Genomic DNA, 21,255 nt, shown 5'->3' with positions numbered 1-21,255 from the left:
TTTTATCTCCACTACATTTAGCTGCCAGCTTTAGTTACTTTTCAGGGTAAGATTTAACATAAAAATCATACCTTTAAAGTGATTATGCATTTTTTTAAATAAATTAAACTGCACAACAGTATGATAAGTAGTTAAAATGAGCCCTTCCTGCTTACATAAATGCATCAATAATAATAATCCAATAATATATTTGGATTTTACAGTATATAACAAAGTGAGTAGATCCATTCTGCATAACGAGTACTTTCACTTTTGATACTTTAAGTACATTTTGAATGCAGGACTTTTACTGTAGTGGAGTAATTTTACAGTGTGGTATTAGTACTTTTACTTCAGAAAGGGATCTAAATACTCCTTCCACCACTTGTTAATAGTATATATCTGTGTTAATGTTGCATTTTGCTGTTGTAGCTGGTTGAGGCAGAGGTAGTTTTAATTTAATTAATTTACTTTATATACAGTTTAATTACTCCAAAAGATCACAAGATAAATCAAAGGTGAGATTAAGTGAGATTAATGATTATTGTTATAGAAAAGAAGAATAAAAAAGTTCTGTATTGATTTATTCAGACTTTTCTCGAAGCTTTACTCCTTTTGTTTAATTTAATAGGAACCAGAAGTTTGGAGGTTAAATGTCTTTATGGTGGAACTGCTGACAACTCATCGAGGCCCCAGGTAGATACTTTATAAGGAATCACAAACCAAAAAGATTGGAAATCACTAGTTTAATCTTTAACAATATAGTGTTTTTACGAGCTTATTATATTAACTGAGAAATAACTAGTCAGTGTAGCTGTCAGGTAAATGTAGTGGAGAAATTATGCTCTCAAATATGGTGGAGTGGAAGTATAAAGAAGCTTAAAATTGAAATACTAAAGTACTCAACATATGAATATACTGTACACTACATTTTACACAAACTCTCTCTGGCTGTATAGAAGTTATGAGTTTATAATAAATATGCTCTGCTAGAGTTTCTGCATAAAACCCCCCAGTTTCTCAACAGTCATGTCCAATATGAAGTAAATATTGGCACTGATGCTCTCTTCTGATGAAAAAATAACAAGAGCATCTGTGCCTCTCACCATGGGCTGAAAACAACTGCTGCAGTCATGACTGTGTGTTTCTGCCTGAGAGTCAAAACCGTTAAATTATAGTTACAACTGAAAGATATATAAATGTATACCTGTATATATTTGTGTGCAAATCACCACATTTCTTCATGTGAGGAGTTGTTAAACACCAGTTAGGTCATTAAGAACATAAACCTTATTCCACCAACTCCACATCTCCGCCAGCAGTGACCTCATCTGTGGCCTTTACAAACTATTTAATGCTCTCTCTCTCTCTCGCTGCAAAACCACATTAAAGATACATCTGGCGTGGGCCGGTGATGTTGTTGGTCGAAGGGGCACACAGAGGTGGTGCGCGGCTAACAGAGTGAAACAACCCTGAGGACACTTGTGACGAGGACGCACAATCCCTTGCTCATTATCAGGGCCATTAAAGGAGGTCCATTCACACTCAGATTAATCTCATTCATGAGACCTCCAAACGAGGACCCCGATGGAGCAGAAACACTATCTGGAGCTGCTAATAAGATAACCGTTGAGGTCCTCAGTCCCTCTTAGCACATTAGTGTTCTCACTTTCAATTTGAAACTATTTTCATTATCTCTCTCCCCATAATTTGCTCTCTCCTTCGCTACCCAGAGGGAGATAGGAAATGAAGGCTCCAGTGAAGAGCAGAAATTGTCCACTGAGCACTGCCGTGCATTTCAAATCATCTGATTATGTCTCTGCGGTGAGTGTGGGGGAATTTTCATATAAAACCCATGAGTGAAAGCTGCTGTTTAGCTGTGGGAAAGAAGATACAATGACAAAATGTATCTTTGAGGAGTCTGAGGCTGTAATGAAACTCAGGAAGGAGATAATGTATGTGTGGAGTGATAGACCAAATTTTAGCTAAGAAGTTACCACTGGACCCCAAGCTTTTTCTTCTGGGCATATATCCAACTATCCCACACTTACAAAATAAAGAATCTAGATTTGTAAATATGTGCATATTACAAGCTAAATCTATCATTTCCCTTAATTGGAAAAATATTGATCGACCAAGAACTGGAAGATGGGTTAAAGAGATCGCATTACAACATGACAATGGAAAAGATGACATACATCATTAGGTGGGAAAAACACGTTTTGATGACATCTGGGGACCTTTTATAATTTTCTTAAGACATAATGCTAATGTTGGTAACTTGCTTCAGCAGGAGGACGCTCTGGGGGAGTAGGATGTACATGTGATGTGACATAATGTCCCGAGGAACACACATGTGTGTGTGTGTGTGTGTGTGTGTGTATTTATGTCCATGGCCTAAGGCCATACTGTATACCATATTCAGGGTCTTATTGTTATCTATACTACTTTACTACGTCTGGTCCCTACGTAAGCAGATGACGCTGTTATTGTTAGTCTTCTGCAGGGTTCTGAACATGATCATGGCCCAGTACTATATGAATTTGTTAATTGGTGTGACCAGATACTTCCTCCTGATAAATGTGGTCCTGCTCTCCCACACCCTGTGGGATTAAAGCGGAGCCAGTGGCAGCAGTGCACAAGTATAAGTATCTGGGCACTGTCCTGGATGACATTTGATGCAAACATTGACGGTATATGTAAAAAGGTGAACAAGCGCCTGTGTTTTAAGGAAGCTGCATAGTTTTATTGTAGACAGGACTCTAATGAAAATGTTTTATTCTGCTTTTATTGAGTCTGTGCTTTCCTCTAATGTTATCTGTTGGTTTGGACATCTCAGTCTTAAAAACAAAAACAACCTGGATAAAATGGTCAGGCTGTGTTGTAAAATAACTGGTGTTTGCCTTAAAAATCTTCAGCAGCTATATGAAGAAAGGCTCATCTCTAAGGCTCAGACCATTGTTTCTGACTCTATTAACCCCTTGCATGCTGAGTTCCAGCTGTTTCCTTCAGGGTGAAGGTTTAGTCTCCCTAAATGCAGCATAAATAGGTTCAGGCTCTCTTTTGTCCCATCTGCTCTTAACAAGCAATGATGTCAGGACGTGATGCTTCTCATAATCCTGCTAAATTTAACAGTGAGCGACAATTAGGAACTATGTTGTTTGCACTATTGCACTTGTTTGTATGTTGTACTTGTATTTTATGTCTTTTGTCTTATACTACTGTCTGTAAATCAAATTGCCCCTCTGGGACATCAAAGTTTTACCTTACATTAATTTTTTATTAATTTTAATTTAATTATTTGTACGTATCTATTTTTGCTTTATTTTCATCTTGTGTTTACAGTTCAACATGTTTTTCTTTACATATTTGGTGGGGGGATGGGAGGGGGAATAGGGAGAAAAAGTTTGCTCTGTTCCATGTAACAATGTCTTGCTGTTTGATCTGCTGTAATTTGCAAACAAAAACTAATAAACACATTCATTAAAAAAAAGTGTGGAGTCGGGGTCTTGCTGTAGAAAAACGTTTGAGGGCTGATTTTGACTAAAGAATCAATTTAAAAGCTTAAGGGACGTTAAATACATACATCTTGATTCGTCATGTCCCAGTAAGGCCTCTCTCCGTACGACATGACTTCCCACATGACGATCCCGTAGCTCCACACATCACTAGCAGAGGTGAACTTCCTGTACTGGATAGCTTCGGGTGCAGTCCATCGGATAGGAATCTTCCCTCCCTGCAAACACAAAGAGCACAACCTCAGCAGGGGAAGCAAGACCGAAACCCGACCGTCACAGTGTCCTGGCTCCGGAGAGAGACACCGTTCACGGCAACAATGCTGACAGTAATCCAAACTGGGAGGTGGATATAACAAAACCCCTGGGAGTAAAGTGTGGTACATGAAATACTGGAGGAGGAGAAAAGGGAAGGACAGGTGAAAGGATGATATTTGTATCGATAGGCAGAGCGGCGTGGGAGCGCACAGCAGAAGAATGGGATTCTCCTTTAGGGTAGTTCGTGTAACTTCTCATTCACAACATAATTAAAAAACCTACTTGATAAGGAGGTTTAAGCCTGGTTTAATCATGATAGTATTAGGGCTGGGCGATATGGAACAAAAGTCATATCCTGATATATTTAGGCTGAATATCGATCTACAATATATATCCTGATAATTTTATTGCAAAGTGAGAGCAAATGTTCAAAGTCAAAGCTAAATATGACATGTCACAAGTAGTTTAATTAAAACCATTTAATTAAGTGAACATAAATACTGTACAAAAGATCATCCCTTTGTGCATGTTTCTGCCGCACGTGTGAATTCCCACACTGCCGCGGTCCTTGAATGCACCGCATGCGCACTGATCGGCTCAGAGCAAACATCGGCTGAACGATCTGCAGTGTGTGCGTCTATTGAGCCGTGAGTTATAAAGTTACTTCTGTGTTATATTCTGTTGATGTTTGTGGTGATTCATGAGTCTCTTCTGATGACTTAGCGGTAGTTTTTGCTGTCAGTTTGTGAAATGTGACAACCAATTAGCCGCTAATAAGTGATTTGGAGCTATCCGCTAACTGGCAATAGCCTGAAAGTTTATGTTGCTATATTGCGAATTTCTGTTGATCATACATTGCATACTGAATGCTAATTGATCAATGTCACTCTTATGTTGCATCTAAGCCTGTAGCTTAATGCTCATTTTGGTTTAATTGATTAATGCTGACTTGAATAACTAATCTTGAAGTGTATTTCATATGTTAGCTGGTTACAGATATCTAGCTCAGTACATTTTATGCCTAAGTTATACTTTATTTTCTAATCAGTCTGTATTGTTGTGTTTGTATTGCAGCAACCACACACTCACACCCAAATGCCGATAAAACCGTTGAACTTTATTAAAGGACTCTGCCTCTTATTAATGCACTGAGTTGAGCATTTCAACAGTGTCCTGACCCGACACCCTGAAGCGATTGCTGCCACCTAAGATCCTCATACAGTCAGTCTGTCATACAAATACTGTATGACAACAGGAGTACCTTTTAAAAAAATCAAAGCTCCATAAAGTGAAAATTTTAAATAAAAATAGTTTATGAATTAAAATAGGCCAATCTTTTTCTGAAATAAATATATTTATATGAGAAAAGAATTACGAACATTAGCCTACAAAAGAACTAAATATGACAAACCCTAGAAGGGCAGCATAAAGAAAGAAAAAAAACATTGAACTATATTAATATATGCGATATGGTCTAATTCCATATCACATTTAAAATATATCAAGATATTTTTTGTATCGATCGCCCAGCCCTAGATAGTATGCATTCTGTGGTTTGATAGAGGAAGAGAATATGTCTTGTTCATTTTAATGTCATTTTCCATGGTTTTCTTGATAATGATTTTGGTTATTACCAAATAACCATTGAAAATGTCTAAATATCAGCTCTTACATTAAACTCTTATCAGCTATTTTTGTTGTTATCATCATATTTGTCCAAACAAATGTACCTTTAGTTGTACCAGGCGTTAAAATGAACAAGAAATTGAAGAAAAAGGGTGGTCTAATAATTTATTCCATGGCTGTATGTGTCAGGTGTAGTCAAACTGGTCAGACTGGCCACAGCTTATGGTCAGACTGTTGTAGCTTTATGAAGTGGTCAGTGTGTTGTCTTCATATCAATATCTTACTCAAATGTACAGTAGAGACACAGTGTCTGTTCCTCAAAATACACACATACCTTAGTATCAAGTGTTCTGAGTTTACCAATGCATACTGTGGAGAATTACTGAGAAATGCATACTAATAAATCCTGAGGGGAAGAGAAGACTTGAATGTTTCTTACCAGAGCGCTGGTGTAAGTTGGGTCTGACGTATCGTCCTCCAGGAAGCGTGAAAGACCAAAGTCCGACACCTTGCACACGAGGTTGCTGTTGACCAGGATGTTTCGGGCGGCGAGGTCGCGGTGCACATAGTTCATGTCGGCGAGGTACTTCATGCCTGAGGCAATGCCACGCAGCATACCAACCAGCTGAATCACAGTGAACTGCCCGTCGTTTTGCTGTAAAACAGACATTTTGTGTTACAAAAACCTCAGGGCCTGATATCTGGTACTCGCACAAAAAGAAACCCTCTCAGTCATCACTTCTGACCCACAAGAGCTGTGTGGTGGTGTCTGTATCTGCAGAGATGCTGCCCTCTGCCTGGCTTTCTCTTTTTATTTTTATTTTGATGTGTTTGGGACTTTTGGGGCTTCAACCTTTAGGCACGAAGCTACAAAGCTAGAGAACACAGTACCCAAAAAATGCATATATACGAAGAACAATTTGCTTGAAATGAAAGCAAGTTTGGGGTTTACTTTTACTTTTGTTGAGCCTGGGAAAAAGGGCTGTCAAAAGAAAGTTTGGATCTTGTGTTGTGTGACAATTCCTGAAAAGTATTCCTTTTTAAAGAGGAGGTGCTACTTGAAGTTCTGGGTCGCCTGACAATATGTGCATGAAATTCAATATTCTGATTTCAGTCCAAAACAAAAAAAAACACGGTGGACTTATTACTGTGCTGTGCTTGTGTTGGGACTGAAGGGCTGAGAGCAACAGACAGGGATTGTCTGACTTTTTTGCCAACAAAAGATTATGCCATCAGAATTTGAACAAACACACAGAATCCTGGAATCACATTTAAAACTCTTCACACAGTGGCTTTGAGATAAAATATCCCAAATAGTTTTTTTGTTTTGTTTCACTGAATAAAATGTGATGAGTTTCTATCCTCCACTAAAAAAATGTTCCATTAATAACACAAAATTATTCCCACTTCACTCCTTTCAGTCAAATTATAATCTTTTTTTTTTTTTTTTACATATCTACTTGTAACTAGGGCTGGGCGATATGGACATATCCCGATATATTGAGGATAAATATCGATTTAGGATATATATCCCGATATTTTTATCGCAAAGTGAGAGCAAATATGTCATGTCACAAGGAGTTTTATTGAAACTCAAATGCACATCTAAATAAAATATATCTTAAACAAAAATAGCCTATGAAATAAAATAGGCCAATCTTTTTCTGAAATAAATATATGTATATGAGAAAAGAATAATGAACATTACAAACAAACTAAATATGACAAACCATAGTAAGGGCAGCATTTATATATAAATAAATAAATACATTTGAACTATATCGATATATGCAATATGGTCTAAATCCATATCACATATTTCAATATATTGCCCAGCCCTACTTGTAACCCAACCCATATGTGGCTAATGTGGAAAAGTTACTTTCTAGTGTTAGTTTCTGTGAAGAGGCCCTGCAGGACACTAACAGCCAGGTCTGGTCTGGGCTCCGCTGGCCTCTGCAGGGCTGGGCTGGGCTAAGCTGGGTCTGCCTGTCTACAGCTGTTCCCCTCCACGGTTTGGCGAGGGCTTTACCCCATGCATGGGGATCGTCTGGGACGGAGGTGCAGCTGTGCCTCCAACTGTGCACACCTGCACTCTCCCCACCACCCACCACGACGCCTGGAGAACAGAGGATTCCAGAGAACGGAGCATGGGAGCTTGAGGACGGGTGTGGACAGACGGAAAGGCCAAGAGAGGGAATTGGAAGGGCAGGCGAGCAGGGCCCCGAGCACAGCCGTATTAACAGTCTGCATGACCGCTCCACTGGCCTATTTCTTTTTCAAACACTCTGCTGCTCATTAGGCGAGCGGATGCTTCTCCTCACGTCAAGCTGCTCTTCCTGGTGTACCACAGCAATTAAGCAGAATGCATTATTCATGAAACCTTTCTCACAAATACACATTGCCACCTAGAGTCATCCGTGAGCTGTGTTTGCATATACTTTAATTGGAAAGATTCCTCCAAAGTCTTTGGGGTCAAGTAAGGTGGAAAAAAAGATAACCAGGAATTTATAGGACTGTATAAACCAAGGTCTAAGACTGTTTATTCATATAAAAATAATGTTTTGTATCAAAGATATTCTCTTTACTTTCTCTTAGAGATGGGCGATATATCAATATAAAAGATAAATCGATATATTTTAAAATGTGATATGGAATTAGAGCATATCGCATATATCGATATAGTTCAATGTTTTTTTCTTTCTTTATATATAAATGCTGCTCTTACTAGGGATTGTCATATGTAGTTCTTTTGAAAATAGGCTATATTTATTTAAGATTTAAGATTTTTTATTTAAATGTGCACTTTATGGAGTTCCGATTTAAAAAAAAAAAAAAAAGGTAATCCCGTTGTTAAACAGTATTTATGTTCACTTCAATAAAACTACTTGTGACATATTTGACTTTGACTGAACATTTGTTCTCACTTTGCGATAAAAATATGGGGATATATATCGTATATTGATATTCAGCCTAAATATATGAGGATATGACTTTTGGTCCATATCGCCCAGCCCTACTTTCTCTGCCCATAGTTGGTTCTAAACACCAGTCCAGCTCCCATCGATCTATTCTCTTTCTACCCTGCAGGTTTTTCTGCAGGAGGCAGCAGGGGAGACAATCCAGCTCCGTGCAGACTCCGGTGACCGTTTTAAACAACCGCCCACCAATCAGCAGAGAAGACACAAGCCATGTTCAGAGGCTTTGACACTGTCAGCAATTGTTGTCATAAACTGTCACCATGAGGTGCCGCAGAGGTTCCCCGTTGTTTTGAATACAATGTGCTGTCAAATATGTTTAGCAAACATCTACATATACACAAACACCCTTCACCGCAAGATCAAATTCCAAAAAGAGCTGATGCTTTGTGTCTCCGAGGTCGGAGGCAGAATGCAAATAAAGACTCAGTCTGAACAGTGCGCTGACAGGAGCTCGCATGTCTTCTTTTTGACGATGGGTTTGATGTCAGCTTGCAGCAAAGGGCTTAAACTGACTATCAGGGCGGGTATTAAACTGGTGGAAGACATTTCAAGAGGTGGAGACTGTTTTCAGGAAATTTCATTATGCTGTTCATATCTTCAGTTGCAGTAATTTACATGGAATTAAGTAGTTTTTATTAATTGTATACACAATTTACTGTATCCGCAAAACAACCATTTCTATGATACAATGCTATTGTACTGTGGTGCATAACACTGCTTGACATGCTTTATTACTACAGGGAAGGCAATGTATTAATTTATAATGCAGCATTTTCACTAATGCTGGCATACTCTCTGTGTCGCATTAAATGGAGAGTTCCCATTACATCATTTGTAGTTAAACTAAAAATAAACCTTTTTTGGCAGAGATCATACATCCCCAATTTCCATAAATCAGAGGCCCTCTTTCTGCTCAATCCAAAAATGTGAAGAGAGCAATTAGCGGGGATGAAAGCATACAAAAAAAGTCATATTAGGAAAGAATTTGTTTTTTATTTCACTAACATCCCAAGACAGATGGTGAAAGGCCGTGTGACATCTCATCTCGTAGCCAGCTTCATTTTTAAACATCTGACATCTCATTTTAAGTCTCGCAAAGTATTTGAATTATTTATGCGGGTCGTAAATGGGGGAGCAAGGCCGGTTCTATGTAATATCCTTCTGGTTAGATTATGAAAATTAAAAATCCCATGAACTTGTGAGCTCTGCATATTTCTTGTCAGAGAGTCGAGGGAAAACAAGTGTGTGATTCCTTTGCATTCATGTCCAGTGCTGCATCGTCATCAGCAACAAGCAGGGAATGCAAAGCAAAAAACATCAAAGAGGATCAGAAATCATAGACTCTAAATACTAACACCCTGTTATTATGAGGCTCATGGTAAAGATTGACTGAAAAATAAGAAATATATAGAGAAAAGCATTTTAAAAAATCAATACTGAGGGGGAAGATACTCTGTTAATAGAGAATCAAGATTGCATAGAGCCGAGAAAACCTCTGAGGATGTTTACTTGAAGCCGGATTACTGTGCATGAGTGTACAAGCCATGTCAACTTATTGGACAAATATGTGTATGTGTTTGTCTGCAAAAAGGATATGAATCCTCGTCTGTCAGTTGTCTGAATAACTTAAATTAGGAACTACTCTGGCTGAATGATTCATCTTTTTTATATCAAAATCCCACTTTGAAAGAGTAGAGTTTTGAAGTATAACTTAACAGAAATAACAGCATCTTGATTTGTAGCTTTAACTGAAAAATATTTATTTCACTGGCTATAAAGGCAGCTAACTGGCGATACATTTACTTGGGTTTAGTTGTCTGACTTTGTGAGTTGGAAAAACATCAAAAAGAAAGAAATCTTGGCTGTTTTCTGTTGAATAAAATGCTCTTTGCATGGCGGAGGTGATTGTTTCTCATCAGTGTGTGACAGGTAACTTGGCAGTTGTTGAGTGGAACAGACATTGACAGACGGAGTCGACAGAAACGCCCATTAAATTTTAAAGATCGTCATCTTTTTTTAAGCTTATCACAATAAAAGCTCTGAATTGAGACTTCTGGGATCCAAAGCAGTGAAGCAGCTCATCCTGCCGGCCTGTGCAGCTACTGTTATTGTTAGCTCAGCAGCTATGGTGCAGAGCTGTCAACAGTAACAGTGGGTACAGTCGGGATAATATCAGAACATTGTTGGACTTTGCAGCAGTGTATCTTTCTAACCATGTGACCAACTGAGCAACATTAACTAGTTCAGAAGTTAATTTACCGATTTAGTATCTTAATGAATCTGAATCTAGAACACTGGTTAAGTTAAAAGTAAATAGGGTCACAGAAAAGACCACCCTTGTTTTCTTCAGTTTCTTGTTCATTCTAATGCCTGATACAACTAAAGGTACATTTGTTTGGAGAAATATAATGAACAAAAAAAATATATCGGATATCTACACATTTTCCATGGTTTTCTTGATAATTACCAAAATCATTATCAACAAAACCATGGAAAATGTCTAGATATCAGCTCTTAAATTAAACTCTTATCGGCTATTTTTTGTTGTTATCATTATGTTTGTCCAAACAAATGTACATTTAGTTGTACCAGGCATTAAATGAACAAGAAACTGAAGAAAACAATGGTCTATTAATTTTTTTCATGACTATATTTATCTGCCTGACTAGTTAAAAAAAAAGGACAAAAACATATCAAATTATTTCGAACAACCCAAATAAATATATTATCCAAAGATCATATGTAGAACACAAACACAGGCTTGTAATTAATTTTGTAGAAAATTACTGCAAATTAAATCAAAGAATGAGTAAGAAAACCTGCAAATTAATGCCTCAGTGTTGCAGTGTAGTTCCATGTCTGTCCAGATGTGCAGCTTTAAATGTGGATGATGCTGCAAAAAAGCTACACATTAAAAAAAGTAATGCTTCACACACATCTTCAACCCATCAGCACAGTCGATTACACACAGTTTTAGTGTCATCAATTCAGTATCTGACCCAATGTGAAATATGGTCATAATCTTCCTCTCTGTTCTTTAATTTCTGTGTTTAATACGGCCAGAAAAAAAAAATACTGGTAAAAACACTTTGGAGCATTTAAAAGAAGAGTTTAGAACAATCATTTCAATTATATCAGGAGACAGCCAAGTGTAAAATATTCTGCACATTTGTGTCAGGGATCATTCACTCATTTGGATGTTTGTCTGTGAGGAAACGAATAACAAAGAGTACTATTTTTACCAGTGTTTTTGCAGAACATAATGATGTCACCGTGAAGTTGACCTCTGACCTTTTGGTTATATATAATTTCATCACTTTTAATTTTATCTTTGTCTGAGATTTTTTCATAAATAGCATATTGCATTAAAAAAACATACTATTTGAGGTCAAAGTTACCTTCACCTTGGACTAAAATCTAATGGGTTCATCCTTGAGTCCAGGTGAACATTTGAAGATATCCCCTCGTGGAAAAGGTTGTTTTACAGGTGAGACAACACAAATAATACATAAATCTGGTTGCTTACTCTGAGGAAGGAGTCCAGAGAGCCGTTCTCCATGAACTCAGTGATGATCATGACAGGACTGCTCTTGGTGACGACTCCCTCCAGGTGGATTACGTTGGGATGGTCGAACTGGCCCATGATGCTGGCCTCGCTCAGGAAATCCCTCCTTTGCTTTTCAGTGTAGCCGGACTTGAGAGTTTTTATGGCCACAAACATCTCCCTTTTCCCCGGGAGTTTCAGGTTCCCGCTGCACACCTCTCCAAACTCTCCTGACACAGAAAAAAAGGTTCCATTAAACTCAGAGCCATATGAGTGAGTAAGAGTAAGCAGTTTTTGTGCATTCATTTGTATTTAGGAATCAAGTGAGACCCAAGCTATTTTACAGTGTGATATTCCATGCACGTATCAGTCAGATTTTTCCATTACCTGCACCAATGACCTGTTCAATCTTCACACAGGATATATCAATCTCCTTGGCAAACTCCCTCACAGCCTCGTTGGGGTCCTCATATGTGAACGGATCGATATAAATCTTCATTCCTGGAGTCACTTGGAAAAACGAAAGAGCCTCTATAATATTTGATTGTTGTGGTCATGCTCAGAGTCACACTACAGGCTTTGACACTGAAATGCATTCAGGCACATTAGCAATCAATCCATCTTGCATTCACACTTTACTGTACAATTATGTGGTTTCTTGTGGGTCGTTCAGGTGGTGAAGGTTGAAAGATGGAGGAGGTGGTGTAGTTACAAATAGCGGTTATAACTAGTAGCCTGTGGCTACTGTGTGGAGCTGTTCAGCCAGCAAGGACATGGTACCTCCAGTCTTCTTAGCTGTGATAAGGTAGGTTAATATATATATCATCTCCTGTGAGTCATAGTGCCATTAACACTCGGGAGAGAAACCGGGGCCCAATATCAGCATCGCTCAGCTCCACTCCAAGAAATAAATTGGCTCTCCTAAGCCCTGATGCCAGGTAAATTGGCTTAAGGTGGCCTTTAAGTGTTCAGGGACTTAAGTGTCCTGAGTTTTAAATCCGATTACTCGGCTCTCACCTCCACATCAGGCCTGAGGCTATTTGAATGGATACTGAACTCATGCCTGGGCTGCTGCAGAGCAACAAGAGCATGCACGCTGCCTCAAAAACCTGGCACACCACGCTGAAGAAACGTGCTGCAGAGATGAACAGATGGAGAGGATCTAACCAGGCAGAACCCCCCATTACTAAAACCCGACAATCTCTTCCCAAAGCTGGAGCCCTGTTCAACAGACCACCCTCCTATGATGGCTAAGACCACCAAAAACAGGGGCAGATGCCTGTGACTGTGACCGGTGTGAGGACACGATGCATACAGGACACGTTGGCTTCTTCTAATAGCTGTGAAGCGACTTACTGGCACACTTTTTACTGAATCACAGACTGGACTTCCTTTGTGCAGCATGATCTGATTATTTTAGGAAAGCTATTACCTTTAGAGGGTAATTACCATAAAAAAAATGAAGCAGGATGATAATTACACAATCAAATAAACAAATTAAGATGGGGTCATAAACTTGAGGAGCTATGGGAGCTGCGTTTTTCCAATCATGCAGGAGAAAGATGGATTAGCTTTAATAACTTAGGCGGAGCCACGGTGAAATTACTTCTCAGCTCTTTCTCCCAGATTTATTTCTGCATTATTGTCATTTAAGCTCCCTGCTACTGTACCGTACCAAGACAGAAAATCATTGAGAAATTCCATTCATTCACCAAGTCTTTTGAATTTTTTTTAACAATGGCGAATGACTCATGTGGCATTAGCATGTTAATGGCGTCAACGTGAGTGAAGAAGTGACCTATTTCCACCACAATGGATTTAGTTAACTATGAAACGTGATGATGCACAGAACACACACTCCAACGTTGTGGTTTTGATGTGTTTAAATCCAGGCTCCGAGTGAGCAGAGTCGAACAACAGGCAGGATTACTCGCAAGTGGGGAGGTGGGGTTTGGGGGGACGGGCAAATGAAGCGGTGCTGTGCTGTGCTGGGCCACAGCCAAGGACACCAGCATGCAAGGTGGTAGCCATGGAGACAGGTGTGTGAGATGGTAGTCATGGAGACAGGTGCGCGTGGTGCTGGAGGAGGAACCGGTGGTTTACTCACTGTGGCCGCTGGTGTAGTGCTGCAGTTTGTCCGTGTACTCAGAATCAGCCCTATCAAAGCCACGCCTCCTGGGGGAAAGACAAAGAACTCTAGCTCTGGTTCGAAAAAAAGAGAGCAGGGAGAGGCAGAAACACAGATCAAACAGCCTCGGGTCTACCTACTCTAAAGATACACTGACTAGGATCACATGGAAAGCCTCAGGGAGAAGCATTGGTTTTATTTGCAGCAGTGGAAACAGTAGCCAGCCGCACAACACAAACCTGTTCCTGTCTTAGCACTGGACTCAGTCTGGCTTCTTACTATGGGGGGTTCGGGGTAATTTAAATCCCCTGGTAGGTAGACATGGTGAGTGTGTACATATCACCAATTATCATTTAGACCACAATATATACCAGAACTAACTAGTGGACTGAAAAACAATTCATTTTAATATTCTCATACCAAAAAGTTTAAAGTTTAATTTCTATTTCCATTATTAATTATTTCTATAATATACATGGTTGCCCATAAAGTTGGAATAGTTTTTTTCAGACACAATCCTCTGTTAATTGTTGTTTCATTTTCATTATGATATGTTTGGAAAAAAATGATTAATACAATTTTTAAAAGGTGTTCACTTAACCCTTAAGCCCTCTTCGAATTTACTACCCTCTCATGACCTTCCTGGCCAAAAAAGTCCACGCGCACAACAACTGCTATTAAATCACCATCCATCAACATTTTTTTCTGATTTTTTTCATAAATCTCTTAAACAACTTCATACTTGTTCAAAACTACCAAAAATTCAATCATTTTCAGAATTTAGACCCTTTATATGCCAGTTTCTATATTTGAATTACTCCATAATTTCTTCCAAAAAACACAAAAAATGAATTATTTTCCATATAATAAATAGTAGGGGTATGGGGTTTTGGTGGAACTTAGAGTCTTGGATATGTCAAAGATTAGCAACAAAACTGAACAGCATTTCATTTTGAAGATAATTAGTGATATTTGACATTGTATTCCACCAAATCATTGTAGGCCGAGCATGAAGGTCACGAGAGGGTAGTAAATGCAGGATTTCAATGGAAACATGTAAGGATTTCAATGGATTTCAAAAAATTTACTAAAAAGAAAAGAAATTCATGCCTCAAGCTGTGACACAGCAAAATGATCAACAAATGAAAAAGAAAGAGAAAAATGTACAAAAATGCCTGAAGAGGGCATAAGGGTTAAATCTCATAATTTCATGGAAAGAGGTAAAAAATACTTTATGGCTGGCTGTGTAATATCATCTGTTTTCATGGAAAATATTGCAATAATATGTCTTACGAATTGTCTCCCCCACCCATAATAGTTTGGTAGCATAACTGCCAAAAAAACCCAACAACATAAAAGCTTCTGTATTAGACAGAAATGTCTTAATCATAGACGGGGAAAAAATCCACCAACATCAAGTATATAGAAGGATTGCAATGATCCAATCCTAAAGAATCACAGGCTTTATGAAGCAGATCGGGGATTGACCAGGCGTGACCGATCTGCATTAAATACAGCTACTTCGTCAATGTCATGATAAAATTCTGTGTTTTTCCCACCCACACAGTTTCTGCTGGACCTACAACAGTCCCTGGCCTTTTTTACTCCTTTCTTTTTATGATGGGAAACGTTTTTATTCAACTCTCACTTGACCACACTATGTTCTTCAACTTCAAAACAATTTGTCAGCTATGTTTTAACAAGCGAGCAGCTTGACAAGGATAGGTTCAAATATGTTTTTAAGTTGTGTGATCGGGTCATCGCAGAGCATTAGAACCTTTTTATTCCAATGACTGTCCTCAAAACTCTCAATCACACTCAATCTCATTCGTTTTACCTTGGCAATGTTCCCAAACTATCCCACAATGCAGCATATAACCTTCATCATTAGCCTGTTTTTAACCAAGAAACAAGCACACTGGGCAGAATTCACCTTGTACAATTCTGTCTGTGAATCAAAACACTATCCAGGAGCTACAGTTTTAATAAGCGTGGCCCCAGTGGGAAGTGAAATCCTAACCTTGGCAGAGTTACAAACATTTGATGCCTGTTGAGCAGGAGCATCTACAGAACTTTAATTTTAGCAATGTTGACTTTTATATATTATTTCTGCTGCTGAAAGACTGGAATTTATTAAGAATTAATATCTGCAAGACCAGATGGTTTCATCTCTACAACTTTACACTTTTAATCAAAATCAGAATCAGCTTTATACTACAAAGACTCTTGCTCTCAATGCACTTAGACTGAGAGTCGTTTTCAGGAGATAGATAGAAATAGAGTTAACAACAGTGCAGCCAACAGACCTCATGCAACCTCACTAAATAAAAGCACGACAACTAAGAAGGAAGAGTCTATTTCACCAGCTTGTGTAGCTCTTTTACTGGCACACAGGCTCGTTTAAAAGTGGGACAGGACTGACTCACCGGTTGCAGACGATGATGATGACGACCACAGCTATGAGGAAGACCAAGCCAGCAGCTGCCGAGCCAATGATGAGAGGTAGCTTCTCCTGAATACTGGTGTTGTATTCCTCTATAAAAAGAAGAAACACACACATAAACACAGCGCTTTGCACACACACACACATGCAGAGTCACAAGCTGAAACATATGGGCGAGCATCTGAGCCGCTGCATATGGAGGGAGCACTGGGTGACAGACAGACATACGGCTGGGTGAACCAATGAGCATCTTGGCATCTTGACTGGCTGCATGGACCATTTTCCAAAGCGCAGTGAATGTGCTCAGATGCCACGGATATGGACAAATCATCTGGCAGAAAGCGTGTGAAGTGAGGAGAGAGAGCATGTTTGGGTGAGACCCAGACTGATCAGGGAGCCAAGAGCAGGAATCCAGCTACTGAATAGGCACACAGAGGCAGAGCCAGGCCCTTCGCTGGAGCACCGCAAATGACACACGACTTCATATTTAGGCCAGATACACACGGGTTAGTGACATCCCCAAGGTTTCACTTGTTTCTGGGTAGCAAACGTTTTGTTTCCTATCAGGTAAAAGATACAGGTGGGAATGAGCAGAGGCCCCACGATATGATTTTATCCTGATACTTGAGTCATGATACGATATTATTGCAATTTTAAGCATTTTGTGAGATGGTGAGTATTAGTATCAGTCAAACTGAACTGAACTGATATCAAACATGTATGGACGACAACAACTGCAGCATTTTATCAAACTTTCCTCAACTTTAAGCCTTGCTGCTCTGAAGTTTTTTTAATAAAACATTAAAAAGCCAAACTTTGCAGCATTATTTTGATAGCTTCCTGACATGATATCCTGATGGCGCCTATAGATTCATTGGATCTTCTAGTTTCATATGATATCAGGATCTCCAGTATATTCCTAAAAGTGAGCCCACTACGGCCCCTGAAAAAAAACGGCGAAAATACTGACGGCCCGCTGTGAGATGATGAATGGAGTTTTGTTATGTTTTTTACTGTATTTACCGCTATATTTGAAGTACTCCACTCAGTTTATTCTTATCATTATTGTATATTCTTACCAGTTGCAGCCGAAAACCAGATAATTTATTGCATTTTATAAAACAATGAAATAAAATTGAGCAGGATTTATCAGAGTATTGGTCCGGCCCTCCGCAGCCTTCACAGCATCTCATGTGGCCCCTTGGGAAAATGAATTGCCAACCCCTGATCCTAACATTTAATAAATGGTTAATAATACATTATAATTTTGCTGTAAGCAGATATATAGTACTGTGCAAAAGTCTTAGGCAGGTGTGAAGAATTGATGCTGGTTTGAAGACAAAGGGTAGTCATAGATAATTTTGATTTGATTTAGATTTTTCTTCTGTTCACTCACTTTGCATTGTGTTAATTGATGAAAATGAACTATTAGAACTTATATTTTGAAAGCATTCTTATTTTAGAGCATTTTTTCACACCTTTTGCACAGTACTGTAAGTGTTTGTGTTCATTAATGTACAGTATTTGTCAACTATTTTAACTTCTCCTGTGAAGAAAAATGTAATATAATTACAACTTTTACTATATTTTTTTTAATTATTTGTTTATATACCCACAGTGCCTACAGGAAGAGTTACATTATTTGACAAATACATTAATAAACATGTATATCTCATATAATGTGTTACTAACCATTTATGAAATGTTTAAACAGTGCTTATAAATACAAAATAAAGGGGATTAGTGTTACACAAATATCTAACCTCAGAGGCGGAATACTGCTCAGGAATGTTAGTTTATTATACATGCATGTAAATTTGTATTGTTTATAACCCTGAAATACAGCAGGCAGTGAAAACAGACAACTTTTCAAATCAAATATAGATGTTTGTTTCTCACTGATCCTGGCTTTTGTTTTTGTTGTAGCTCCTGGTTTTGTTTTCTGGCCGCCAACATGAGTTAGTGGTAGTGTGAGCAACATGGATATCACCAGCAGCCTGGCTGCTCTTCAAAGCAGGAAAAACAAAGCATAAGAATTACAATCTGAAGCTGGATCTCAGTGCTTTGATTCAATCATTTGCCAATTTCGCTACTGTGAGCCGTTTTGTTGAGTTCTCAGCTATTTTACTCAGTTGCCTCTTAGAGAAATACTCTTTTTTACGCTTTTATTGTGAAAGAATGGAGTGAAAGTAGTGAATGCACTGATGCTGACAATGTGCTGTCATCACTAATCTCAGTGCCCTTATTGTAGCCATTACAATATGTTGTCACTATTCACTTCAAAATAAGTTAAAGCAACAAACTTCTAGTGCCAAAACAAGAAATGGGTAAAAAAAATATATATATAAATCCATTTTCAACCACTTTCCTTACTCTCTGAAAGGGATTCATTTCCTCTCCTTCACTCAACATTTTTATAGCTGAAATCATCACAAAAGAGCATTGTTTACTTTTTGCTACGGTAATCAGTGTCTTCTTGCAGCAGGAAACAATTGTAGGGCTGCACAGCGACACAAAACCCAGGTGAAAAAGACTTTGAACTGGTCTACTTTTCTTGAAAGTAGACCAGTTTCTTCTTTTTTTTTTTAGCAAGAAAAGGAAAAAAACAAGCCTTATGTATGCTCAGTTTGCTCAATATTTACAGAGATGAGTCAGTTTTGATATATCTTTAGTGCTGGAATGTGTGTGTGTGGCAGCATCAAGGATGCTCGTACGAAGGTTGGGGCTAATGATGGCCCTGGGCGCTGCAGGCTGAAGGAAATGAGATGTTCAGAGGGGAAAAACCCAGGCCTTGGCTCTAACATTAACCTACATGACTGATGTTTACTGAATGTTCCTTCTTCTGCCAGTCGTGTCACAGTACAAAGATAAGACAACTTCGACCTCATCCTTCACTTAAAGGCTTATGGTGGCAAATGGCAAAAAGATAGGACATCTGTATACCGCTGAAAAATGAAATTATACGTGTATTATTAGTGTGTGGGATGTTTTCTAATATTGAAAAAGACATGATGAAAATATGAATATCATTTCATGCCACGCTAATCTGGTTTCGGAGTACTTGAACTGTTTACTCCACAACATGATTCCCTTTCATTCCCGCAGCTGTCTGCGTCCATGCTGCTCTACATGGTGTGTTCACGGGCCACGCATGAGAGGCGATAACAGCTCTGCGTGCTTTGGGAAACATTAGCTGAATTCTCACCCTCAGTCATGGTCTGGAAGTACAGTTTGCCACTGTAGCGTCCGAAGCCGGCTACAGTGCGGGCCCGGACCTGGAACACGTAGATGCTCCCTGGCTTGAGGCCACGGATGACCACTGTGTTGGTCTGGCTCCTGATGGCCGTGGCGTTGTATTCTGATTGGTCCTAGGAGCAGAAAAAAGCAACATGTTCAAATTGTGCACGTGAGTAATTACAGTCAAATTGCAAAGGCTAACAATTAGGAAATGTCATGTGAATAAATTACAGACTAGGTTAAGATCTTTGACTCTGAAAGAACAAATTATACAACAGTATAAGCACTGAATTTAGCACAGTCATTTTATAAAGATGTATTTATAAGCTACAGTCGATATTGATAATAGCCAAAATCATTACAAAGAAAACCATGGAAAATGTCAAGATATCAGCTCTTAAATGAAACTCTTATCAGCTATTTTTGTTGTTATCATTATATATGTCCAAACAAATGTCTCTTTAGTTGTACCAGGCATTAAAATGAACAACAAAAAATGAAGAAAACAAAGGTGGTCTAATAAATGTTTTCATTACTGTATTTATAGGCAGGTTTACAGATAAAGTATTTGCACTGTAACTGAAACATTGGTAGCAAAAACGGTAAAAAAAAAACAAAACAAAAAAACAGCGGTACATTGTTTTACAAACATCTGAAGCAACCACAATAAAGATCCAAATCTGAATAATTTGCTGCTACAAAAAGCGCCGTGTTTGATAGAACAGCAGGATTCAAAGAGGCACACATCCAGCAGATTCAGTTAAGAAGGTAGATCTGGTGGCAGTTTCAGGTCAGGCGGCGTTTCTGAGCCGTGCCTTCTGATGATCAGAGCTGTATTTCACCACTGCACTCCTTTCCAGAATGCTGACAGGTCTGAGAGCAGAGACTGAGACTCTTTTAGCTGCTCCCTTCAACCCACTGCTCTGTGCACACTTCTGAGCCGCAGCAGGGGCCGGGACAATTGTTTTGACAGCTCTCTCCAGCAGTGTCAGAAAAGGGAATTATACTCAGAAGTGGAACGGCTCAGCATGTAGAGGAAAGCTCGATGAGCGTTGTGTATATGTCCGTGCGTGCACGTGTACATTCGTGTGATTGTAATGTCTGCACATGAATTTTACCGATCAGTGTGCAATGAATCAATACATATTTGTGACTGCCAGTGTTCTTGTGAGAAAGTATGCTGATTCGGTTGGAGCTTGCCCCTTGAATACTATTTTTACAGCAGTCAGCGAACCATTGTTTCAACCGCAAGTCTCTGTGCATCAATCCCCAGTGGCCCTACTGCAGGGCTGAGAGCGGTTTCCTTTTCCAGTGACTGACCGTGATTATAATTGAAAGAGAATGAGCAGAAGTTCTAAGCAATGTTCAGAAGCTCTGACTACATGCCTCCTAGGATGTGCTGTTATGCAAAAGAGCGTGAGGGGAGATTTTGAATTTAAATGTACAACTAAACAAAAGAGCCAGTTTTAACCATTGGTGCATAATTTATTTAGTCGGAATGGAATAAAAAGAAATGGAACTTATGTTTATGTGAATCAGTGAGG

General features: G+C 38.9%; 1 protein-coding gene across 4 annotated transcripts in view; it reads right to left on the bottom strand.

Annotated features, from left to right (window-relative positions):
- ephb2b (eph receptor B2b) overlaps nucleotides 1-21,255 on the bottom strand; it is a 150,947-nt gene that overhangs the window by 11,956 nt on the left and 117,736 nt on the right. Inside the window, exons 7-13 of one of the 4 annotated variants that reach the window (XM_059328830.1) lie at nucleotides 19,680-19,842; nucleotides 16,458-16,566; nucleotides 14,011-14,078; nucleotides 12,291-12,413; nucleotides 11,886-12,133; nucleotides 5,818-6,033; nucleotides 3,566-3,715 (exon numbers count right to left, since the gene is read on the bottom strand). In XM_059328830.1, coding sequence (XP_059184813.1) covers nucleotides 3,566-3,715; nucleotides 5,818-6,033; nucleotides 11,886-12,133; nucleotides 12,291-12,413; nucleotides 14,011-14,078; nucleotides 16,458-16,566; nucleotides 19,680-19,842 — 1,077 coding nt within the window. The remainder of the gene's footprint in view (nucleotides 1-3,565; nucleotides 3,716-5,817; nucleotides 6,034-11,885; nucleotides 12,134-12,290; nucleotides 12,414-14,010; nucleotides 14,079-16,457; nucleotides 16,567-19,679; nucleotides 19,843-21,255) is intronic. The other 3 variants (XM_059328832.1, XM_059328831.1, XM_059328834.1) reach the window with 3 other exon arrangements.

The sequence above is a fragment of the Centropristis striata genome, chromosome 3 (assembly GCF_030273125.1).
Source record: "Centropristis striata isolate RG_2023a ecotype Rhode Island chromosome 3, C.striata_1.0, whole genome shotgun sequence".
NCBI lineage: Eukaryota > Metazoa > Chordata > Actinopteri > Perciformes > Serranidae > Centropristis > Centropristis striata.
Note: the sequence above shows the minus strand (reverse complement) of the source record. Positions and strands in the feature narration are given on the sequence as shown.